General features: G+C 38.9%; 1 protein-coding gene across 2 annotated transcripts in view; it reads left to right on the top strand.

Moving 5' to 3' along the window:
• Positions 1 to 2,188: 2,188 nt before the first annotated feature.
• The window catches only part of vta1 (vesicle (multivesicular body) trafficking 1), a 64,840-nt gene continuing 40,936 nt past the window's right edge, over positions 2,189 to 26,092 (top strand). For both annotated transcript variants that reach the window (XM_083933748.1, XM_083933747.1), the window contains exons 1-2: positions 2,189 to 2,371; positions 21,879 to 21,973. In XM_083933748.1, coding sequence (XP_083789874.1) covers positions 2,281 to 2,371; positions 21,879 to 21,973 — 186 coding nt within the window. In that variant the 5' untranslated portion in view covers positions 2,189 to 2,280. The remainder of the gene's footprint in view (positions 2,372 to 21,878; positions 21,974 to 26,092) is intronic.

The raw sequence follows: 26,092 nt of genomic DNA, 5'->3' as shown, positions 1-26,092 counted from the left end.
TCACTATTGGCTTGATTTTTCAGACCTGAAGATACGTCCATCTTTATTATTCAGTCTGTGGGTTCATCAGAAGGGGAGGGACTCCGACCTTGTCCACACTTGGGTTGAGCTTCTCTTTGTCTGTAGCCGCTCAGCTCCGTTGGTCCCATCATCGAAGGAGGGGATAAACTCTGGTCTATGGTGTCACCAGTGAAGTGTGTGGGCCTGGAGCAGAGTTTTCTCCGTCAGCTAATGGATCCTCCCAAACCCCCCTAACCACAACTGCTTTTCCAAACTCCATGTGACTTTGGTTGCCAAGTCCATGGTTCAAAGAAACTGGGCAGTGTAAACCTAAAAGAACCACACACATGTTTTCCAATATGGTTTGGACCAAAGAAAACTGTCTTCCCTTTGTTGTGTGTCTCAGGTCACAGTTTCAGAACCGATCGAAGCGCTCCGTTTTACCGCGGCCCATAAACTCTCCTTAACTGTCACAGATGAACTCTCTGCTCCATGCCCACCCACTTTCTGGGAAGTGTAATTTAGTTCTATTTGCCGTGCTTGTTGGGATCTTGTGTGTTTATTGTGAATATACTTTTGGCTGCAAACTCAATTTAACTTGACCTCAAACCTGAATATCCTGAGAAGAACTTTTAATCCACTCCTGTCTGACTCCATGTCTTCTTTACCTAATATTACAAATTAAATTATATTCTTTTTCCCTGAAAGCAGTCACTCTCAATTATTTTACATCATTATTTTTTACATTTATTTGCTTGACAATTCAAATGAATCCAAATAATATTTCTGGGATTCTCTGCCTACCTTCTGCATCTTTTCATGAACAAAGAAAATAATGCATTGACTGCAGGTATCCTGCAAGTTTAGCGATTAAAGTAATATCTGCTTGAACTTAAACGATGCAAACATTGAACATTAAAGTACATTTATGATTTTCTCTTTATTGGAACAAAGGTGTCAGAATGAAGAAATCCATCATTATTATCAAGGGGGCGCACGATATTAGTATTTTAAACATTTGATACAAAAAAGGACGCTCTTCTTTGTGTGGGAAGGGCACAGTTATCAAATAGGCTGATAGTATATATATGGTTGATTATATTAACTCTTCATAATGATAGCCTTTACCAAATAAATGAATGAATTATCAAGTGGATGCACTTGCTGGTTCTTATTTAGTCATGAATCATTTTATTCTTCATTAATAGAACATGTCATGTATTCATGTCTTTCTTTATGAAAAATTAAAAATGCAGTTAGATGTTGATGTTTTATTTCGGAATAACGTTCTTATCCCGCAATCTTATACTTTAATAATTATATACAGTATACTTTACTTATGTGTTTGTTTAACCTAGTTCTGTTAAGTAGTATATCTAAATTAAACTTCTTATTATGCCACTTCATTCAGTTTATTCATTTTTTAATGATTGTACACCTGTCTACCACAAATATGTATTATTTTATTAATCTTTGTATATTCTTTGTTTTCCTTTATCCCTACATTTGAACTTCTGCACTATTTTATGCTGTAGATTCTTCTGTTTTACTTTAGTGCTTTTATTTTTATACTCATTTAATGAGCATTGTTCAAATTACAATAAATAACTTGATAAATAAATTAAAATGCTGGGGATCGTCCATACTTTTGTGTAAATGCAATGAATGAAAAGATGGAAGAAGAAGAAGAAGTCAGAAAAAAAGTGTGTAATAGTAATAATACATCCACATGTTTGTCTGGATTTTAACTATTGTTTAAAAATAATCAGTTAACAATACGATTAAACAAAAAACGACTTCAATATAAACAGATAAAAAAAAGAATTCAATAAAAGAAAACGACCCGGAAAAACATAGGGTGAAATAGACTAAAGTAACACAAAACATGCCAGGAGTCAACACAAATAAAGAGAAAGTAAGTGAAAACAATATAATTGGAGCCCATCTCATAGATAGAAAATAAATAAGAATTAAACAATACAAATATTAAAAAATAAATTTATAATAATACTAAAATAGATCTGCTATAATATACTATTTTAAATACAGTATTTTGTGTTGAACCTTGGAAAATAAAAAAGACAAAAACACTTTTACTGGGCAAAAGGTGCCCGACCTGAGCAGCTGGTGACGTCATCTGTCCCGCGGAGGTAGCCGCTCCTATTGGACAGACACGCGGAAGTGAGGGTCACACTTGCTAACAACAACAGGGAGCCTGTTCTCTCTGTTCTCTCCGTTCTCTCCGGTGGTTCCGACTCCTAGAGGACTGTAACCGGACTCATGGCGCTGCCTCCTCAGCTCAAGGCCATCCAGCATCACATGCGGACCGCGCAGGAACACGAGCAACGGGACCCTGTCGTGGCTTACTACTGTGAGTTCTGTGAGCTAATGTTAGCTACTGTTAGCATCACAGCTGTGTTTACCTGACTCGAGGGTGTGTGTGTGTTTTAGCTAAGCCTTTAGCTTTGATTTAAACTGGGACTTTATACATAAAGCGCAAACAGAGAGTTTCCACTGAGCAGCGGGTTTGAATCAGTCTGTACTTTAATGTTACTTTAATGTTAAAGTTAGCCTGCTGCTGTTAGCTTAAACTGTCCAAACTTCATTAGCAGGCTGACGTTTCCTCTACGTCATCATGAGTCCTGAAAAAGGAATAGGTACAAGTAATTATATATTGATTCCTACCCCTTCTCCATAACAGTTCATTGTTTTTACTTTTGTTCTTGATTTACCTTTGTATGCTTTAATCTAATTGTACAATAAATCGTCTACAATTTATAAATTACATGTCATATATTAAAATAGTATTAGATAATATCATAAATATACATATATAGCCCATATTTCTACAGAAATGAGAATGAAAATAGTTTATTTTTGTTGTTTTTTAAAGGCCTCCCTCATCCCTGAACCTTTTGAATAGCATTGCCCTGTACTTTTTGTTAACCGGACCATGTTTGGACGTTGCTTATGTCCAGGCTCATCATAAATAAACAAATGTAGAAAAAGTAAATACATAAATGTAGTGAGGTAAATGAGGGATGACAATAAAATCCTATTGTATAGATACACATTTTCTATCCTAACAACTGTAATTATTATCTATCTGTGGGGGTTCTACTTTTATCGGTGGTGTAAAGTAACTAAGTAAATTTACTCAGGTACTGTACTTAAGTACAATTTTGAGGTACTTGTCCTTTTTTTGAGTAATTCCATTTTATGCAACTTTATACCTCTACTGAACTCCATTTATTTGGTAACTTTATTTAGATTCAGATTATTAATACACACTATTATTAAATAAATTAGCATACAGTATGTTGTTATAGAGGAAGCAGTATTTAAAGTAAATCAAGTGAGCCTGACTTTTATCAGCTGCAACATTAAAGTGATATTTACATTAATATATCAATAATTATAATCTGATAGAATAATATTCTGAAATGGGCCGTTGCATGATGAGTACTTTTTGTACTTAAACTAAGTAACTTTTTTACTTGTAACAGAGTATTTTTACAGTGTGGTATTAATACCTTTACTTCAGTAAAATCTCAGAGTACTTTTTTTTACCACTGACCTTCAGCACTTTGTCTTTTAATGTGTACAAGTTCTTCACTTTACTGTCTGCCATCCGTGGTGGAATATAACATTTACATGTACATTTACTCAAGTTACGTACAAATTAGAGGTATCTTACTTGAATATTTCCACTTCATGTTACTTTATACTTCTACTCTACTGCATGTAATTCATCGGCAACCTCAGAACCTCAAAACAAACAATAAAATAAGAAAAGTCATAATAAAAGAGTACCGTAAACACATAAACGATGCTGCTTATGACGGACTGGAAATGGACTAAATTAAATAAATTTTTAATATTTTCTGCGTTAATGATTTTTAAATACCAGCGCATGTGCAGTATTGTCGTGTGTGCAGTTATCTTAACAAATGTGCAATGATTCAACTGACAAAGAACCAGATGAACAAAAAAAAAGGAAATTTGAGGTCTTTTATGTCACATTTTCATTAATAATCTGACTTATAGCCGCATAGTATCTTAATTACTCAAACTATAAGGTGACTAAAAATGGCAACCGTATTTAAAAAAAATACAACATAGGGATTAAAAGTTTATTAGCGTCAACCCAACACTTACTTCTGTCTCCCATTTTTCTGCGTATTAAGTCATGCACCAACATTTTCGCCGACTTGAGGGGGCGTTTACATAAATTTTCTCAGTCAGGATCTCAGTTATCCAACTATTCCAACTCCACATGAATGCAGCGTTACAAGATGTGTGGTTCTCACAGAACAAACTCATGATGATCTGATGCATTAATGCAGATTAAGCTACCCAACAGGATATAAAAGACTTCAAATGAGAAGGTTTTGAGTGCAGGACTTTTACATGACGTGGAGTATTGCTCAAACAAAACTATAAAGACTGATCAGGGAGATAAGTTCTGTTTAACAGTCATGAAAAACTAAACATAGAGGCATTCACAAGGACAACTACGCATTCTATTCCTGTTTTTAACATCTACAGTCGCACTCCTTAAACTGAAAGAGTGGTGCTCGGTGAAGTGGTGTTAATAACGGGCTGCTTTCGGCTCAGACACTGAATCATCTGTTGTGGTAAAACAGTTCTAGTTTGCAGTGGCTTCTTTTTTAAGTGTGAAATGATCCCAAATTTATTCTCTGCGTTTTCCGGATGTAGTGGTGTGCATTTGCAAAAACGGGCCGCGTGGAGAAATGATCCCTCCGCTGAACAGGCCACAGAACGCGGGAGATAGGAATTAAACAAAAAAATTAATAAATCGTCGAGGCAAAATCTCTGCCTCGATGATTTTTTGAAACAATTTTGTAATTGTTTTAGCCCTAGTGGATTTGTTGTCCAGCTTGTTTATGGGTGTGTGTTTTGCTAACAGACAGTCATGAGTCTCCGGAGTCAGGCAGGACTGGCTCAGCTCTAAAGAATGGGCTCCACCCCACGGCCCTGCAAGTTCACTTCATGCTGTGTGAGTGCCGCAGCGCTATGACTTGATGACTAACACGGTGTCTTCATAGTGACTGCAGCTGTTTAAATCCGGTATATCGGGTCACTTTGGCTGGATATTGCTTTTGATTTTATTATATACAGAATGACACAACAAATGCACATTTCTTCCTGTTTGTTTGATTAAAAACTACAATGATCTGCTGTTTTAGAAAATGACTGTGCTTTTTTTTTTTCAGGTGGCTAAGAGGCATTCAGGTGCAGCCTCAGGTGGGGTTGTGGGAGTGTCACTTCTGTGTGACGTCCTGTTTTATTCTTTAACTCCCTCATATAGCACAAGTAGACGTTAAATTTCACAATTAGGTTATTGTTTTCAGTCAGAACTTCGTCAAACACGGAAGGACAGAGCGACTGTGCTGGGGCTTGTTGCCCGCACAGTTTAGAGCGTGTATTCTTTTTTTTTTTTTACCCCCTTAGTTTTTTATAACTTTCTTGTGTCAGTCACAGAGGCAGGATGTTTCCTGTCGACTGGACGGGACTCTCACACCGCCTGAAACACACTGTGACAAGTCTGATCTCATTGGCAACTGCAGCTTGACGTCAGTTTGTGTTTCTTCAAAAGTCGAGTCCATCTCAACTTTTCAACGCAGCATCCCACTGCAACTTCCGCCTTTCACGCGTGCGTGCGTGCGTGCATGTGTGCGTGCGTGCGTGCATGCGGTACTTCTTGCTTCTGCGTTTGAACTGAGACACAACCAACCAGCTCTTCTCCTCACCATCAGAGAAGTAGTGTGAACTCCATGATGGGGTTACTGTGCAAGGTCCTGACGACATGAAGGGGGAACGCAGTGACGCTCGCGGGGGCCCAGCGTTGAGGGGCTGGACATCCACTTCAGTAGGACTAGTTCAAAAATATGGATGTGAAAGAGCTAGAAGCTTGTATTCACCCTCAGAAAAACACTCTGGAGTGGTGGAAGTCCAACAGGCACCAGGAAAAAAAAACTGAGCGCTGTTTCAAAGCAGCACCTGTTGATCCCTGCCACCTCTGTGCCAGAGGAGCACCTGTTCTCCACAGCAGGACTGATCATTAACAGAATGGGAACAAGGATTTTGTCATGTTTTTGGAAGGAAACAATGTTTAGAAGTTAAAGTCAGTGAGGTGAAGTGAAGTAAAATCAATCCTTAAAGGAGAACTGTGACTGTTTTGAGACTAAGCATAAGTTGTTGGTTAGGCTGTATTGCTGTGCATCATTGTTCCAGCAGAAAGATGCGTTTACTTCTAAAAATAGATTTGGAAAAACAAGGACTTGATTGGCCCTCGAGGAACTGATGCAATCCCTCGATCTTGGAATGAACTTCTTGTGCCCATCCCCAATAACTAAAGATTTCTTACCCTAAGTTATGATAACATTTCACACACATGTCTGATAAGATAAAACTAGTGACCATCTTGCGATGAAGCACAGAGCGGTGTCAATGGTTCCCTTCCCTAATTCCTACCCCCTAACTCAGACACCACCCATATTTGAAACTGGCCTTTAATCATTTTTTAATCTCGACTGTAAGCAGGGACCCAAATTAAGTTTTTCACTCACCAGCCAAGGTGGCGTGTCCATGATATCTTTAGCATACTGGCGACACACGGAACAGCTCATTACAACCTCATCGTACTGCAGCCAGTCTCCTGAAACGCCGACATCTCCAAACCGCCATTTCTCACAAAATGTTCTTTTGCCATGTGACGCATAAGGCTCTGAGATTTACTCGCCAAACGGATTTATTTCAAACCCTGCATGCACAGTTTCCTGACTGAATGTTGCACGGTTGGGATCCTATCACAGTGGTAAAATCTGTCCAGCCAGCAACTGGCAAAATACTCCCAACATCTGGTCGGATACTAAATCAGTGACTTACTTAAAACACTTAAAGTACACTTAATACCTTTTATTAAATTCCTTCAAAGTCTTCGCTGCATATATTATAGGAGTCTGGGCAGTTTGTATGGAAACTGACACTTGACTGGTGTGCTGTGGCGAACAACCACAAGGTGCTAATTCTAGTTTAACCATGAAACTATATATTTGTGAAGCTTTTTTTTCTACCTGTGAGCCAAGAGCCACAGATCAGTGGGAGTTTTACAAAAGCCTCTGCTTAATTAAATATGTTTCAAATAGGCAACATTTTGCTTGGCTGAGCCGTCTTCAGCACAAAGTTTTATGGCTCCTTTATTGATAGAGGAGGTCCGTCTTACCTTCCATAAATCCACCTCCTCACAGCGGATGCTGATAAGTGTGAGTAATGTTTAAATTCGTCACCTACTAACTGCGCTGATCAGAAGACAGGGTGTGTCGTCACCTGGACGTCCTTCTCTAAACAATATCCTGAGGAGAAACCCCTGCACCGTGTGTACATAAATCAGATTTTATCCAAACATCACAAGTCTCCCGGCTGCAGTCTGAAATATTAAAACTCGTTGGTTCAGTTTTATTGTGACTATAAATTACAGGATGTTGTCTCAGCTCCTCCATGCTGCACAAGTTGAAATCATATTAATAAGACGGAAACATGAAATGGTACGACAGAATAATATGAGTAAAATCAAATGGGAATAGAATAAGAAACACTTCAGTGAGAGTAAAGAAAGAAACCTTTTTATGATACCTGATACCTAACCGTATGATCACATCACATGTCTGATTCATCAAGTACAGCCTGGTTTCCTATTAAGTTGGGCAAACTATCTGAGTTGACACAGAGTGCACTGCTGCACAGGGGTCTGCGTCTGACCTAGTTGAGCTGTGACAGGGGGAAGCTGCTCGAGGCGAGATGCACACCGAGAGGTATGGAAGAGCAGAAAAGAGAGCTGTCAGATCAAAACTGTGTGTCCACCACGCTGGCAGAGATATGTGTGTGTTTCTTCTGACAGCTGAGGGAAAGCTTTTCTTACTTCTTTACCGGACCATCACTGTTTGTTGGCATGTTTTAAGCTGAGTTGAGTCCATTATGTGGCGTCTTCCCAAGTAACTCTCGGTCAGTAGGCAGGATGAGAAACCAGCTGGTGCTGGACAGAGAATATTGAGCATATTGATGGCACATATGTAGATATTGCAATTAGTTTTCAAAGTTAGTTGTGCTGCTAGAGTTGGCTGGGTCCATTTCTGTTTCTGGTGTGATTTATCAAACCACATTAGCCTAAATCAGCAGCCTGTACCGACAGCGCCACAGTGCTAAATCCAGTTTGTGTCAAGGTTGTTAACATACCAGAATTTTAAACTTCAATTAAAAAAATCGGTACTCGATACCTCTTTCGAAAACACATGCTCTCCAACAACAGTTTAAGATTCTCCGAGGTTCACCTGAACACACCATGAAGTCCCATCGGAGCCCACAGCTTTACAGGAGTCACAGCAAGTTTCCAAAGTCAGTCCGTCCACAGCCACAGCAGTAACCCGAAAATGGTCCCCCAGTTATGGGAATAATCAGATTATTGAAGATTCCCCCGTTTACAATGGGAATGGGAAAATGACTGGAGTAACTCTTCCTCCGGTAAAGTAGTTGGGGCTCTGCCAACATACAGCTGGTCTGAATATGGCTTTTTCTTCCGGTTCACCTTTGACAAAATCACAACAACTTGGAGAGGAGGTGGCAAATGCCCGACTTCTGGACAGAATTACGACAGAAACAGGTCTACTTGGTAGTGATTAGTAGCCATGGCAACTAACTACCAAGTTGGTAGTTAGTTGCCATGGCAATGTCCTCCCTCTGTTAAAAGGTAAACCTTGTGTTTTTGTTTTGTTTTTTCATGTTGTTTCAGCGCCATTGCTTCCTGATTTATTCTATTTCGGGTTCAGAAACCACTGCAGTGGAGCGAGGGGAAGTTACGACCTTTTGAGCATGTGCGGACACGTGACCCTACCATACTCCGGGGATGCTGTTTACATGCACGAAATATCGGTACTGAAGGAGTTATCTAGGTCTGTTAATCATGGCATGAGAACTCCGGTTCTACCTGGGTTACGATATTGTAAATATAATCGGGTTTTTAAACAGCATGTAAATTCACTGACAGTGGTGACTTCAGGGAAGCAGGAGGAGATGCTGAGCGATCCGTACTAGCAGGTGGAGAAAGTCTGTATTCATCATTTAAAAAAAAAGAGAAACAGGAAGAGTGACAGGACAGATTCAAGATCGCTAGTTAGCCAGTTAGCACGTTAACAACACAACCAGATGTTGGAAGAAAGAATTATATTCATGGAACAATAACACAAACAATTAGGAAGTGTTTACGTCAAACAGCTCAGTGGATAAACTAATTATGTGAACTGATATAACAAGTTTGTTTCCCAACTCACAGCCTAGAAAAAGAGCTCAAATGGTGAGAGACACCGCAAAAACCAGGGCGATGAACGCTCACCCTCGGCCTGATTGGGACCTTCGAGCTATAGCTATATCCACGCCCTTTCACCCAGCTACTGCTAGTATTTTTTCATGAGAAATGTGTTTATAAGAAGCACACAAGGACTCACAGATGCGAGCAATACTGGTTAAAAAAGGTTTGTGTCTTGAGCTTGGATGTGGATATTTCACTCGTCTTGCCTCCTTTCTCACCACACTGCCGTGCTGCACAACGTTATTGCTTTACAGTGCACCAGAAGAGCACTTTGTGAGCGCTGTTCTGTTCTTTTATAGATGTTACAGACACCTTGAACCCCACGGGGCTCTGCACTCTGTCATCATCCTTGCAGTGATGGTTGTAGGAGAAAGTTCAGGGTCATTTTCCCTCAGCTCTTCTCAGGAGCTCCCCTCAGAGCAGTGTGCCAGTTAAGCAAACCTCAGGGTGGCAGCAGGTTTGGGTTTTTCCAAGGATTTCATTCATGTCACATCAATAACTGATCAGTCTAACAGTTCTGAAGCAGAACCTTCAGTATTCGGATGAAGGAGCTCTTTGCTAAGAAAACACTTCAGTCTGTGGTTTGTTCATCTTCACTTTACAGCTTGTGGTGTTTTTCTTTTTTTAGCTCTGCGGAAAGCTTCATTCAGCCATGCTGAGTCTCTGATCAGAATCAGAATCATTTGCATTACAAGGAATTTGCCTTGATTTGACGGTGCTTACATGGAAACGGCATAAAAATAAACCTAAGCACAATGAACTATTAACCATAAAATAGAAAGTACATACATGTATTCAAACAAATAGTGCAGGAGGTAGTGTGCAGTTAAAGTGTCCAGTGATGGGGGGTTGGTGCATATGTGGTTTTGTTTTAACAGTATGGCTGATCTCTGATTGGCTACAGATGATGGGAGGCAGAGGGCCTGCTGGGAAGTGGATTGAACCCAGACTTTGTCTGTGCACGTGTGTGTGTGCGTGTGTGCTCGAGAAATTCAGCATATCATTAATAGGGTGAATTCTTGAGCTTCTATGTAAAATAGATCTTTTCTATGTGGATTTTGCACATATCTGTACATTATTATACATTATTAATACAATGCATTACATTGTCAACCAATTCTAGAAATGAATACAGAGGAAATAAAGAATAAATTAAAATAAAATACATAGCTAAATAAACATCATGTTCATTGTCAGTCAATACATGGCTATTTAAATAAATAAAAAATAAAATACATGACTTAATAAACATCATATTCAGTAAAAGTCGAAATCTGACAAATAACAAATAAGTAAAAAATTAAATAAAAAGCTCATAAACATCATAGTCAGTAACAGTCAATCGTTGACCATTTAAATAAAGAATATATAAAAATAAAATGAATATCTAAATAAACATCATGTTCAGTATCAGTCAGTTGTTGACCATTTAAACAATAGTTTTAAAAAAGAATCTCAATAAACATCATATTCAGTAAAAGTCGAAATCTGACAAATAACAAATAAGTAAAAAATAAAATAAAAAGATAATAAACATCATAGGCAGTAACAGTCAATTGTCGACCATTTAAATAAATAATAGATAAAAAAATATCTAAATAAACATCATTTTCAGTAATAGTCCATACCTGACTATTAAATAAAAAATAAATAAAGCATATAAATAGCTATATGGGTCTGGCTCTAGTGTCTGGTGGGTATATGCATGGAAACATCTTTTTTTTGTACTGTGTTTGTCAACAGTATGTTGAAACGATAATGTTTTGTTTTATTTCTCAGGTGAATGGGAATATGTGTTTCTGTGTGTGTGTGCATGTGTATGCCAACAGCATGCTTAAACACACACTTTTAATCTGTTGATGGTGAAATAATCTGAATATGCATAACCTGCTGGAGGCAAATTTGTCACCAGAGTTCGCTGTGCTGTCTCTTTTTCTGTGGATTTATTTTGAGGCGCTTTGCCAGTTTTATTGATCAAACATTTAGGCTGGAAGCTCTAAAAGCAAGCATTAAGAAAAAAAAAGAAAGAAAGAAGGGAACTTGGCAGGGTGAAGATGTCCGTATTTGTTCAACAAGTTGTGTTTTAAATGTCGTGACAGTGAGCAGGTCTTCACAAATCAGTTCCTCAAGGTTGAAAGCGAGCGCGCAGTGAGAGGCGGTGCTTCGGTCGACTCTGCGGCGGCAGCTGTAAATAAGAACGCATTCTTGGCATCGTTGTGGGAATCGTTGCAAAATTCATCCGCAGCTTTAAACATTTCATTTTAATGTTTGCAGAGGATATGACCTCCAAATTGATGTTTGGACACTTGGTGGTTATTTCTGCCCATGATGGAATGAACATAGATCTTTTCTCGTCAATATCTCTATTAGACTTTTCCAAACCATCCCCAACAGTAAAGGAAGAACAGATTTCACCAAGGAGAAAAGAAAAGAAAGATAATACGAATAAATGATCAAGTTTTTAAAAGGACTTCTGGAGACCTTATAATCATGTCATCAAACTAAAAAAGTCTTTTCTATGTGGATTTTGCACCAGTATGACTGCAAAGACACTCAGAAGGCAGCTTTACTAAAACATTATTTATTTAAGTATTATTATAAATACAATGTATTACATTGTAAACACATTCTATATGAACAATGAGAAAATAAATGAATAGAAAATAAATCTAGAAATGCATCCTGTTCAGAATCGGTCCATTGCTGACAATTTCAATAAAGAATAAATAAAAATAGCATTTGCAATAGCACTGACGTCTCCGAAATAAAAAATACATAAATAAATGAATGATTTGATAAATTCATAAATATAACATTAAATGAACCAAAAATAAAATGAAAAATAAATGTAGGCTTTAATTAATGATAAAATTAATCCTCCTATTTATTTAGATCCCTTTTTAATTTTCCCTTTTATTAGTTAATTTATTATTTTTATATGTATTCATTTTTGCATTTTTATTTCCTTATGCTTACCCCATTGTAAAAATATATATAGAAAATAATACATAAATAAATAAATAAATAAAATAAATGGATACGTTTAATTTTAAATGAATAAAAGGTAAATGCAAAAATCCATTAAATAGTTTTTTTCTGTATTATTTTCTTTTTACATTTACTTTATGCAAATGTAAAAAGAAAATAATATAGGAATGAATATTTTAATAATACAATACGTAAATTTAAGTAATAAATAAAAAATGAATAAAAAGTAAATTCAAAAAAAAGGAATACTTTAAACAATTTCTTTTTTATTGTCTTTTTACAGATCCTTCTGCATGTTTTGCCATTTTGCAATAATATAATGCATGAATACATACATTGAATGAGTAAATATAAAAATCAATGAATTTTTTATTGAGTCATTTATTCATATATGTCTTTATTTTAGATTTGGGCAGATTCAGTCCTTCATACACAGTTTATTAAAGTATGTTTTATAGTTATTAATGTAAACATTTGGGCCCGAATGATGCTGTTGTGCTCCAGATCATCTGTCCGTCACATCCAGAGGCTGCTCCTCAGATAGGGTACTTAGTGGATTAAATAAGGATCAGGGAGTTGGGCTGTTTTAATGGAAAAGTCCACTTACACTGTGCACATTGTGTTTGCTGAATTCACAGCAGATAAGCGGATTAACTTTATCTCAAAGCAAGAAAAGCAAAAAGCTTTTTCTCAGTGATCTGCGATATGAGTGATTGACAGGACTAGGAGGAAGGTGGAGAGAGACTTTTTACCTGCAGTGTTTCTTTCTTTGTGAATTGTTACGTCAGAGGTGATTTAACAGCAGCCCAGTGTGCAGAAGGATCCTCTGCGTTAACATGCACACATTGTGTTTGCTGTGTGCTCCAGGGGACCAGTGATCCAGCCAGACCGCTGGAGGTCAGCAGCACCATGTGTCTGGGCCTCTGAGCCAACCTGTGTGTGTGTGTATGTATGTGTGTGTGTGTGTGTGTGTGTGTGTGTGTGTGTGTGTGTGTGTGTGTGTGTGTGTGTGTGTGTGTGTGTGTGTGTGTGTGTGTGTGTGTGTGTGTGTGTGTGTGTGTGTGTGTGTGTGTGTGTGTGTGTGTGTGTGTGTGTGTGTGTGTGTGTGTGTGTGTGTGTGTGTGTGTGTGTGTGTGTGTGTGTGTGTGTGTGTGTGTGTGTGTGTGTGATCAGAGGGCAGGAAGCTCAACTTCCGAACTGAACTGACTCCCTCACATCAATGTAGCAGAAAGAACCTTTAATAGAAACATTTCTAGGCGCGGCTGAATAACTGTGAGATGCAAATCTTGCCAAAAGTCCTGCTGCAAAATGAAATAGACTGTAAACTAAAGATCCAAGAGAAGCTGTGTGTGTCCTGTGGTAGTTACAGCCTAAACATCCAACAGAAACTGAAGACTGACTGGCTGAACAGATGGATACAAACCTGATCGAACAGATTGGAAATCTGACCGAGCATGAAGAAAAAGAGTCGAGAATAACACCAGACTGTTACTGTAATAAAACACATATGTAATATATTAAAGGGAACAGTCTGCTGATATTATATATCTTTTGGGCGGTGCCAAGATGATGTAGTTGTTGTCTTAACCCTAAAGCAGGACATAAATTGCACCATATCAACCTGTTTCTATTGCAGTAAATGCAGACGATCATGTCCAATAGCTGCTTTACCCAATTTATCAAATCAGTTACAACTTTTTAACCCTGTCTCTGTCTTCGTGTTCTTGCTTGCATGCAAAATGGTTAAAAACTAATGCAAAATGGTTAAAAACCAATGCAAAATGACTTAAAACAGATACAAAATGGCAAAAATAGATACAAATGACTAAAATGCATGCAAAATGACTAAAAATTAGAGGCACAATGACTAAAAGTAGATGCAAAATGACTAAAACTAGATGCAAAATGACTAAAAACAGACGCATTGTGACTAAAAATAGATGTAAAATGACTAAAAATAGATGTAAAATGACTAAAAATTAGAGGCACAATGACTAAAAATAGATGCAAAATGGCTAAAAATAGATGCAAAATGGCTAAAAACAGATGCAAAAGACTAAAACCACATGAAAATTGACTAAAATTTTTTGCCAAATGACTAAAACGAATGTAAAGTGTCTAAAAACAGATACAAAATGACTAAAAGGATTAATTGGAGAAAGAGACCTTGCGGATAGTTGGACGCTCTCTTAATGTTTGTTAAAATAGATTTACTCCATGTGGAATCAATCCTCCCTCAAGTAAAAAATGCGATCACTCGATCTGAGTAAACAACCATGAACACACACACTAAGTTTATTCTGACTCCCACACACACAAAACCCTGACACAAACACTCACTAGAGCAACAAATATGGATCTATCCGCCGCTGCAAATAGTCCTCAGAGAGTTTCAGCAGCTGTAATGAGTTATTTCGACTTTTTTTAAAACAGCATTATGATGACTCAAGTGCTTTTTGTGCAGTTATTAATAATGAGAGCAGTTTTTTTATTCAACGGCCTTCATTATTGCCTGAAACATTGAGTCTACAGGGCTCAATCGGATCAGTACTTCGGTCCTTTTCCCCTGACCATCTGTTGATGCATTTCCTCCATCACTCGGCCTCAGCCCTTCATCAGCAGGACTATCTAAATTAGCTGGCTAATGCAGGACGATATTTTAGCTCACCTCCGCCCCAGAACAGGACGATCAATAGCGGGTTGAGTCAAAGCCGTGATTTGTTTAGCTGTAATGAAGCGGCGTAATTCAGCAGCAGCTCCCCGGCTGACAGTGTTTGGCTGCGTTACAGCTGCTGTTTCACACAGATTGGATCATTGACATTATAAATGAGCTGTGGAGATGAGGCCCCACACACTCCTGGATGCTTTATTCTCATTCTCAATGTATTTGGATATAAGTGCATAATTAATCTGAACTCTTTTCACTTGATTTGTTCAGTTGATCTCAAGTGGAACCATTTACCTGCACTGAGGTGGAAGTGAATGTTTGTCTTCTTCAAAGCCATTTATTTATGAAATGACAACGTGATCCTCTGATCACCCGCAGCATTAAAAAGCTATTCAGGTGTTTCTATATATTTAAGAATAATTGAGAGCGAACATTCATCATAATAATTTAAATTCATGTCGAGTGGATGTGCAAGTTCACTTGTTCTATTTTAATGTCCACAGTTGCCGTGGATACACATTACTACCCTGATTGACAGGTGGCCGTCTAGCCCCGCCCTAAAGCATCCCTTGTTTTATGGTCTATTTAACTCTAAATGGGACCATAATTTACTCAATGAACATCATGCTGTATTGAAGAAGACTTAAAACTGGAGACTGAGACGATAAACTCATTAGGAAAATGTTTACTGAGAGAATAAGAGAGAAGTTTAGGCTCATTTTCTCATTGACTTCTATACAATCACACTTCTTTATGGAGCCAGTGGAGAATGCAGCTTTAAGTGGAGTCTCCTCCTGCTGGACATTAGAGAGAATGCAGCTTTAAGTGGAGTCTCCCCCTGCTGGACATTAGAGAGAATGCAGCTTTAAGTGGAGTCTCCCCCTGCTAGACATTAGAAAGAATGCAGCTTTAAGTGAAGTCTCCCCCTGCTGGACATTAGAGAGAATGCAGCTTTAAGTGAAGTCTCCCCCTGCTGGAAATTAGAGAGAATGCAGCATTAAGTTACTTCACCATTGACTTCACTTTTCAGACCTGAAGATACGTCCATTCTTATACATTGTTTCTTTCTTTCTGGAGTATACACCTTAAATTTGAATTTGGAGGGATAATTATTGATGTAATACTTCCTTCTTCTTGTGGTTAAATGCCCCACAGGGACTGAGGGGTTTGAGGGAACATTTTGTGGTGTAATAAAGCACTTGTTACAGCTTTTACTGACGGAGAGAACGCACACAACTATCCTCCATAATAACGTCCTTGTCATCTATATGACGGAGAGGCGGCATTGGCCAAGATTCAGATTGGCACAGATTCTTCTTGACCAACGTCAACACTGCATGGAGGCTGTGTCACCCTGCCAACACACTTTAAACTTGGTTGTACCCCCCCGCTCAACAGATTCCCTCACTGCTGCACACTGGATGTCACTTTGAGCCGGGATCCAAACAAATTCACAGATGTTTAGAAGCTTGTGATAATCCTGAGAACGACGAGGACGTAAAAGTCCCTTTAGTGCATCTGTCTACAGAACCACGAAAACATTACTTTAGTTTAGTTTATTTAGTTCATTTTGGTCATTTATAACTAACAAGATACAGTGCTCTAGTTATAAACAATAAATAACATTAAGTTAATGCCTTCTTTTACAGATATTCAAAATGATTCACAAGAAACAAAACGGGACCGAAAAGGTGAAGTCTTAAGCCTGAGATTATGACACCTGCCATTTTAAATGAATAGATTAATAACTAGATCGATTGTTGATTGTTTGTGTGACTGATAGCAAACAGAGATATAAATCAACAGAAAGGACCTTGTGAGGATTTATCCAGTTCTTTTTTTCGGTGCCATTTTTTTCCGTGGTCGCTCTTTCTGCAGGAGGATGAGTTCATGAAAAATGCTTTATGTGACACCTCCAGTGCAGATACTTCTGGCTTTTATATCCTTCATTTACTTTCATCCTCTGTGTGCTTCTGCAGCAACAGCTGAGTCCTTCAAGTGAAGTGTGTGGTTTTAGATTGATGAATAATATAAAAAAGAAGGAAAAGAAGCCAAATCTCTGGCAGTTTAACATAATTATGTGCATGACAGGCAGAAAAGAGGTGCAGCGGAGTGGAAAGCACCATCAACGAGCCCGAAAGCTTATTATGGACAATTTCATCCTGATTCAAACACTTTGTATTTCATGTTTTCTTCATAGACTTAGACGTAAATAATAGGGACGGCATGACTGCTAACCAAGAGATAGACACTAATACTGTGAAGCACTAGTCCCACCTGCCACCAAGCCCCTAAATTTGATGGCTCAAGTACACTTTTAGTGGCCAAAATATAAACCAGCCGGTCTGCTGTGAAGCAGCTGAACTGAGAGGCTCAGACTGTTCTCACAAGTGTCTGACTGGATGATGGAAACATGGTGTCAAACGTTCTCACCTCAGGTATTGTTTCATTTGAGGATAAAATTTAAATCTTTTTATTCTACTGATCTAATATTATCTGTTCACTCTTCAATACATTTTTTTTAATTGTAAATATTATACTTGGAATATCGTGTTCTATGTGATTTGTCCAAGTGGTGTAGCGGTAGCTAGCTGCACATACGCACAGCGTTCACTCTTGGAGCAGCCAGTTTCTGTAGTAAAATGGTCTTTGGTAGGATGTCTTGTCCTCTTTGTCTGGCAGTAGTGTCCCGGTCAAACTGCAGACCCGATTGTGCAGTGTATCCGGACTTATTAGGATCCATTTGTAGCTCAATGCCTGTCTGCATCCAAAAGGAATGTCACTTTTTTAAAGCTGCGTGAAGTGTGTTTAGAATAATTTACAAATTATTTGGATTCCCCGCGGGATTTCACATTAAGATTTCACTACGAGACTTCTCAATCTTTCCATAATCCACTCAGACACTTGTGATAACAGTCTGAGCCTGTCAGTGTAAAAACTAAAACGAAATTAATGAAGAATGAACACCTCAAACTTGCAGATTAGAAAACACATTTGAGTGAGAGACGACATACGTAAAAATCGTGTTTGTCTGCGGTGAAAACAAACATGCAGTTCCAGCTCTGGGGGCAGCACTTTGGGTGGATATGGTCTTGGTTGTGGTTCAGCTCTGTGGCCTTCCATCCTCTCTGCTGTCAAAGCCTTCTGTGTTGCGCTTCATTGTCTGTGAATGTTGTATGGGTGTGACGGCACAAAGACGTCTTTGTCTCTGGGCAAGCGGCTGTTTCAGGAGCTGAGGACCGGCTCGCTGTTCGTCTCTTCTGGTTAACATGAGTGCATGCATACATGTCACGCTGGGGAATTTAATTTATTATTATTTTTCGGAAATATTGAGTGTGGCATGGCGGTGACGCCTCACAATGCTGCCCTGTGACCTGAAACTATGCAGGACAGTGACTCAAAGAGTAAACATGAGGCAGAAACATTAGAACAACAAAGTGCAGATGACAAACCTGGGCGTGAAAATAATTGTTGGTGTTAGAGATGACACGGTATCAAAAGTCCAGTAGTCTGTGCCCCTGCCAGTGAAATTACATGATTCTCGATGGCAATTTGATACTGCAGTAAAAAAAAAAAAGGAGGATTGTCTAAGAACCTATTTACTTAAACATGAACTTGGTCCCAGAACTTGGAAATGTAAAGAGGCGTGCTAACTGATTAGCAGAGGCTGCATTACTACGAGGTACAGGCTAACGTTAAACCTACAGCCCGTATGCTCCATAACATAAGGCATTATTACAGCAGATGTGTCCGCTAGCATCCAAAAATCATGTTACGTGAATTTCATAATGTAAACGTTAACTCGTTAAAACATTTTAATGTTCATATATACAGTATGAATCAAAATCACCTTGAATTAGCTGCTGGACCGTAGCTGTCCTCGTGAATGCCTCCTGTTTAGTTTTTCGTTATAATGTTAAACATAACCTTCCTTATCTGATCAGTCTTTATAGTTTTGTTTGAGGAAATGTGTCAGTCGTGTTTTGAACGTTGCTTGTTGTTAGAGTAAACGCTAAAATAAAAGTATTGCCTCTCTTGGTTTGAAGAGCACAGTAGCATGGTTTGCATAGTGGCTTCTGAGGATTGATGATAACTCCACGGTCATCTACCTCACACGCAAAATACTTCCAAACATGACTCATGGTGCCTTTTTTATCAACGAGTCGGGGCAAAGAGATCGCTGTAGTTCACTTCCACATGGGGTTTGTTACATCATGTGAGCGCTACTTCTTCGTGACCTCCCACTTCTGAATGCAAGTATAAGTGGAACACTCTATACTGCCCCCATTAGTTCAGGAAGAGACACAGCATCAAAACGTCCGGTGCTTCCAGTGCTTCCGACGCTTCCGGTGCCTCAAAAAATAGGCATTGTGTTTTGTTTTGTTTTTAGATCGAAATGTATCGCAAGTATTTCTCATGACACCCCTAGTCAGTGTTTAGTTTTTCTTGCTTCACCAGATGCTTTTTAAATAGAACAACTCTTCACCTCTGAGAAGTGAACAGTAAATGAAGGGTTTTTTCACTTCCAAACATTTTACTGTTTGTTTTATGTTGGTGAAGTTCATCCAGCATGCGAGTAGTTTGCTGAAACTGTTGAATGCTTAGTTGTTTTTGGCATTTCTCCTTCATTAGGAGGGCAACAGATTTCCTTCATAGATGGAAGAATCTGTCTCACTCAGACCTGAACTCACATGAGACATGTATGTTTAGATTCAGAGGGACTGAGACTCTGATACCTCTGCTGATGAGGTCCATGTTTTTATGCTGTTTATTTAGTTGAGAAACTATCTCAACTGTTTTAAAGTTGTTGCACAGATTCAATCATACCTGTAATATAATCTTCCCTGACATGAAAAATGTGTAAGACGTCTTCTAACCTTAGCCAATGATTATTTTCATTCTTTTTTTGTAATTAGGATTGTATTGAGTTTTTGTACAGCATTGTTAAATTCTGGTAAACCTCTCAACTGTCTTCTGTACATATATAGACTCGTAATTATACAAAGTAAATCAATTAAACCAAAATAATCACCAATGTAAAACAGCTCATTTCATAAAAATAAACTATAATAATAGAATAAAATAGAAATACTTAATTGGATTGATTGATGCCGGGAAATTGCAGAAAAAATAAGAATATATAACAAAACAAAAAACAACATGCATATAGTCTAACTGATTATAAGCACCACAATCTCATCAAGTAAGAGGTTTTTTCACAGTCCCGCCAAATGTGTATTTATGCTGATTATGTGGTGATTATTTTCATTGTTAATTCATTTGATAATCATTTTATCCTTTAATGGATCAGTTGTTTTTTTCTAAAATGTCATAAAATAGTGAAAGCTGTGGATCAGTGTCTCATGATATTCAGTTCACTGTCCTAGAGGAAAGAAACCATAAAACAGTCACATTTTAGAAGCTAGAATCAGAGAATTCTGACTTTTCATCTCAAACAAATGATCAATCATTATCAGTCATGACCAATTTCAAAATAAAGCAGGTTGAAAAATACCAAAATTCCACTTTAACTGCATTAAGTTGTAGATTTGAGCATTTATCAACCTTTTGATCACTGGACAAAAAAGCTAATTTTGAACCGTGACAGCAGACGCTTCTAACTAACGCTTCTAAGTTTCTAACATCATTTAATAACTCTCTTTTAACAGGACAAAGCCCCTAAACACACACACAAAAAATATGTAATATTAATAATTGTGCATGTACAAAATAACTCGGCTGAACGGCTTGTTTTTATATTCTACCTAAGACTCTTGACATAGAATAACATCTAATTAAGACCAAAAATTTAATACATTCCTACTGTCCACACACACACACACACACACACACACACACGCACACACGCACACACACACACACACACACACACACACACACACACACACACACACACACACACACACACACACACACACACACACACACACACACACACACACACACACACACACACAGAGTCAGGAGTCCCGTCTTTAAGGCGTCACATCAGGTTCTCAAACTGTGGTATTGTAACTCTTTGGTGGTACTTGAAGAAATCTCCAAAATAAAAAAGGAAACATTAATTACTAAATTAATATAATAAGAAGTTCAGCATTTCCTGTCATATTTTTGTTTCAGGAAAGTTTCCAGCAATTTATCAGAAATGTACCTCCCCTTTTCAACCCTAGCTGTGAAAGGTTACCTACAGTGTCTCAAGCACAGCTTAAGAATGCAAGGAAACTGGAAGGTAGGAAATCAATGACACCTCTTTGTATGTTTGATCAAAGAGTTCAGTCATGTAATTAGAGAACTATGATGCAAGATAGTAAGTAGAGGTAAAATGATTGGTTTGAAATCACTGACATGTCAGTTCTGATGTTCTTTCTACAGTGTAGCTGTGGCTGAGGAGTCAACAATAAATCTTCTGATTAGGAATAAACTTTCCTGTCCGTTACTGTATTTTAACATTGGTCTTAGTGGTGGGACTTGAGAGAGCCTGATATTTTCTGAGCTGGTACGTCATGTACAAAGTTTGAGAACCACTGCGTTTCATCATGTGAAGAGAAGAATCTGACCACAGAGCTAATTGACAGGTGAGGGATTGTGGGAGTTGGAGTTCTGACAGCTCTGTGTGACCAGGCCCGTCCCGCCGTTGGAAAGATGGGGATCTCTCCGACCTTACTCTCCGCTCCGCTGAGTCTGTGTTTGATTTGTTGCAGAGGAGAAGGAAACGCACACAAAAAATCATCCCACTCTGTGCCAATGAGTCTTGCACTGAGCGCTACAAAGATGTTTTATTCTCTCCCTCTTTCCTGTCCTCCTCTGCTGCAGGTCGGCTCTACGCCATGCAGACCGGCATGAAGCTGGACAGTAAAACACCAGAGTGCCGAAAGTTCCTGGTCAAACTCATGGACCAGCTGGAGACAGTGAGTTAGACCTGCTTTGGTCCTGTTGCTCCTTGGGGGATCCTGGGGGGCGTGAGTGTGCATGTGTGCGTTACGCATTCTCCTCCTTAAACCGAAACAGACTTTGACTCCGCCTCATTTCCTCTTACCAAAAAAGGGCATGTATGTGACATTGGGGGGAGGGAGATACGTCCATCAGGCTGACTTTTACCTCCGAGGAGAAGTGAGGGACAGAGACTAGCTGTCACTCAAGAGGCCACACCCCTAATTATTCATAAACTTTTACCTCCAATAAAATAAAAAATAGCCTGATACAAACAAAAATAACACCCCTCAGTGTTGTCATGGAGATATGACCTAAACATACAGACTAGAATGTTTTTTTGTCCCAGGCCTTAAACAGGTTTAATGATGCTGTGAAAACAGCCTGTTTAACATGGGGGTCAATGAGAAACTGGTATGTTATGAAACCTGCCCCTAGTGGACACTCAGAGAACTGCAGTTTTTGGCACTCTCCTGATTGGTTCAACCAGGAAGTCGCTGTGGTGATATGTAGTAGTTACCTGGATGTAACTCCAGTTCTATGAGGACGTGCTGAGCCCTCTATTTTCAAGTGAGTGTCAAATAAGAAATTTACTCATTAATAATCGGGGTATTTCCTCTGACAATAATCATTCTGTCAACATCTTATATCATAGCATCCCTACCACAGACTTAAGCTAGGGTTAGAGTGTTCAGAATCAACACAGCGGGCTAAGACAGTCATCATATAGGCGAAGCCAAATCCTGATTTCAAAATCACCATTTGCTTGATTAAAAAAAATGTGATTAACCATTTCAGGGATAAACCTGATCAATTTTGACTTTTTTCTTATTTACTTTAAAGTTTAAACTTGTTTTTAAACGTCAGGGATTAGCTGTCGAGTTTGTAGTATTTTCTTTTTTTTTATTAGATCAATACATGTTGTCTGTTCTCCATGATACAAAGTTATTTGTTCTGTAATAAAAGTAAAGCCAACACCATTCTTTTTAAATAAGGAAACAAAGGCACGAAAAAACAAGACAATGAATAAGAAAAAAATAAAATGAGAAGAAAAGAAAAGGGGTTTTATCAATGCAATAATTACAGTAGAAGAACTGTAAATATTGTGAGTACCAACAAATAAAAAAGAAAGTAAAAGTAATAAAACCTTTTCCCCAAGGACTGGAAAACGTTAATGTGTTGTGGTATTAAAAATTAGTCTGATCAAGTGTCCAGCTCTTTCCAAACACTAGAAGATTAAAGTGAGTGTGACGTCCAGTCTGCAGAGAAGTTGGCTGGAGGCTAGGTAAGAATCTCATCTGCTCTCATAGCAGTTGGTACACGTTGGACGGTGTCAGGTGACTTATTATAAAATGTTTCATGAAGAGTAATGGCTGACTGTAGAGCCACTGACAGCCTTATTACTGCTGTCAGCATCCATCAGCGAAGTGACCAGAGGTGTGGCTTTAAAATGACTTTCACACTTTGGTTTGTTTCAGAACACACAGCAGAGCTCTGACGCTGCTCTGCTGTGATCAACACACGCGCACGCACTCACACACCAACACTCTATAACAGGGTCCACAGTTGGCTGTTTGTCGCCGGTCGGTCTTCTGCTGCATCAACAGATGAGCATCTAGGCCTATTTAACATGGGGGTCAATGAGGAACTGCTCTATTGTGCAAAGTACCTCTAGTGGCCACTCGGAGAACTGCAGTTTTTGGCACTTACAGCATGGGGGGTAAAAATCACCAGACTGAAGGATCACAGTTTACAAGCACTAATTGGCTACACTCGGTATCAGAAAATGTCTTCTAAATACTTGTCCAAAAGATCCAAATAAAGTTCTCCAACAGAAACAGTCCTAAGTTAAATCATAAGTCACTTTTCGGTTTCAAGCATAACAAAATAAAGAAAGAATATGAGTTTGTTTAATTCTGCTTTAGTTGTTTTTTGTAGGAGTGAACCCTCTTCTCAAACCAAATAATAAAGGATCTTTGATAAGTTTCAGTTTCGTTTTCCCCCCGTTTTTAACAAACGATCGTTGAACAAGTGAATCTCCAACACTGTCTGAGTTTTATGAGAATTCTGAACAGGCGACCATGTAGCGACAGAATTAACATGCTGTCGTGCAAATAAGACAAATAACATAAGGCTGTTGAGTTTGTTTACTAAAAGGACAAGGTAGAGAGCTGTTCTATAGGAAAGGGATCCTTAAATGACTCCTGTTGGGATCGAATTCTATTCAGAAAATTAGATAGATAGATAGATAGATAATATGAACCTGACTTTCAAGGGGACAGGGGTGCCTTTGGGGAGGCGGGAGCTCCCCTAATATAATGGTAGGAGAAACACTGCTTATTGGATCAGCCGGGAAGTCGCTGTGCTGAGGGCTTGGCTGCGGCTCACATCATGATCCAGATGATATTGCTGTTGATTAGTACTTTATATTTGGAGCTCAAAAAAAGGTATTCTGGAAATAGCAAAACATAGTTTTAACGTAACGTTAGAGTTTCTACAGTTACTCTTGTTGTTCCACCTTCAGCCATTCACCCTTCCTGAAGCTAATGTTAGATATTTAATTGAGTTGTCAGCTCTTTTATAGGTTTGCTTCATAGTGAAACGTTCCTTGGTAATCAGTGATTATGTGTGGGGCTGTTATTGTGAAATGTAAGACGGAAGTAGTGATGCTGTAATGGTGCTGTTGATGATATGTAAGGCAAAATAGTTTGAAATTAAGGGAGGCAGAGGCCAAAACGCCCTTAGGAATCCCAGAATTCCACTTACAAAAACGTGATCGAGGAGCGAAAGTTGGCCCCAAAATTTCCAATAAATTTCCTCCACTGTTCTCTCCAGCAGGTGGACAGAGGGAAACACGCTGGTTTGTCTTTGTTCAGTAACGTTACATGAATGAAGTCACATTCCAGCATCTGTCTGTGTATTCAACATATTTCAGCTTTTCATGTCAGTAACTCAACGCTGTAAAGAAAAGAGAGAGCTGAATTTATGATACAGGACAAAACCAGTGTAGTCGTTTATCTGGATTATCTTGTCTTCATAAGCGTTGGTAGATTAAATAAAAAGTTAATTTGGAGTCAGAGGACGGCAGCAAGGCCCACGCTTCCATTTGACACACATTAAGGTAAGGAAGGCAACCTGTCAACAGGGGCCAAACTAATGAGATTTTATAGAGTTGTTATGAGGAGCATGGAGGAGGTGAGATGAGACGGGAGGAGGGGGGACGGACTCAGAAGGTCCCAGTGGGGGTCAAATAAATGAGCCTTTTATCCAGAGAGTGAGAGGGACAGGAGAGGCCACGCTGCAACTCCCAAAGCATGCCGTCCGCAGCTTTTTGTTTTCAGAGTCACTTGGTCGTCCCCATATTCATCGGATTCATTGTGAAGCTTTTGAAGCGCTGTGGTAAGTTGCTCGATGTGGTCGGACCCATAATTTATCAAATGGGTCCCACAGCGGCGAGAGAGGCGTTCAGACGAGCCAAGAGGAGGTGCACGAGAGCAGGTGGATGTTTTTATGGAGGGGGGGGGGGGGTTGGAGGTGGAGGAGAAAGGGTGAGGAGGTGGGAAGTGGACTGACTTTATGACCGCTAAGAGCCAATTTAAAGGAGGCAGGGGATGAAGATGAAAACACGCAAACACACCACAGGTTTAATTTACAGAGGCTCCAGGGATCTTCATTACTGTCACACTCAGGATGTCAACAGGACTCACATCCGCCACTTTGAAGTGTGTGTGTGTGTGTGTGTGTGTGTGTGTGTGTGTGTGTGTGTGTGTGTGTGTGTGTGTGTGTGTGTGTGTGTGTGTGTGTGTGTGTGTGTGTGTGTGTGTGTGTGTGTGTGTGTGTGTGTGTGTGTGTGTGTGTGTGTGTGTGTGTGTGTGTGTGTGTGTGTGTGTGTGTGTGTGTGTGTGTGTGTGTGTGTGTGTGTGTGTGTGTGTGTGTGTGTGTGTGTGTGTGTTAGTGTGTTAATTGGCTCAAGTGTCCTGTTTGTGCACTCTTAATCCCTCAAATAGATATTTCTAATGTCTTTGACAGCAAATGTAACACTTACACACACACAGGTAATTAGTGGAGTCTGTTCATATATTATTTTTACTATTAAT

This window comes from Echiichthys vipera, assembly GCF_963691815.1.
Source record: "Echiichthys vipera genome assembly, chromosome: 19".
Lineage (NCBI taxonomy): Eukaryota > Metazoa > Chordata > Actinopteri > Perciformes > Trachinidae > Echiichthys > Echiichthys vipera.
The sequence above is the reverse complement of the archived record's forward strand: the minus strand, read 5'-3'. Positions and strand labels throughout refer to the sequence as shown.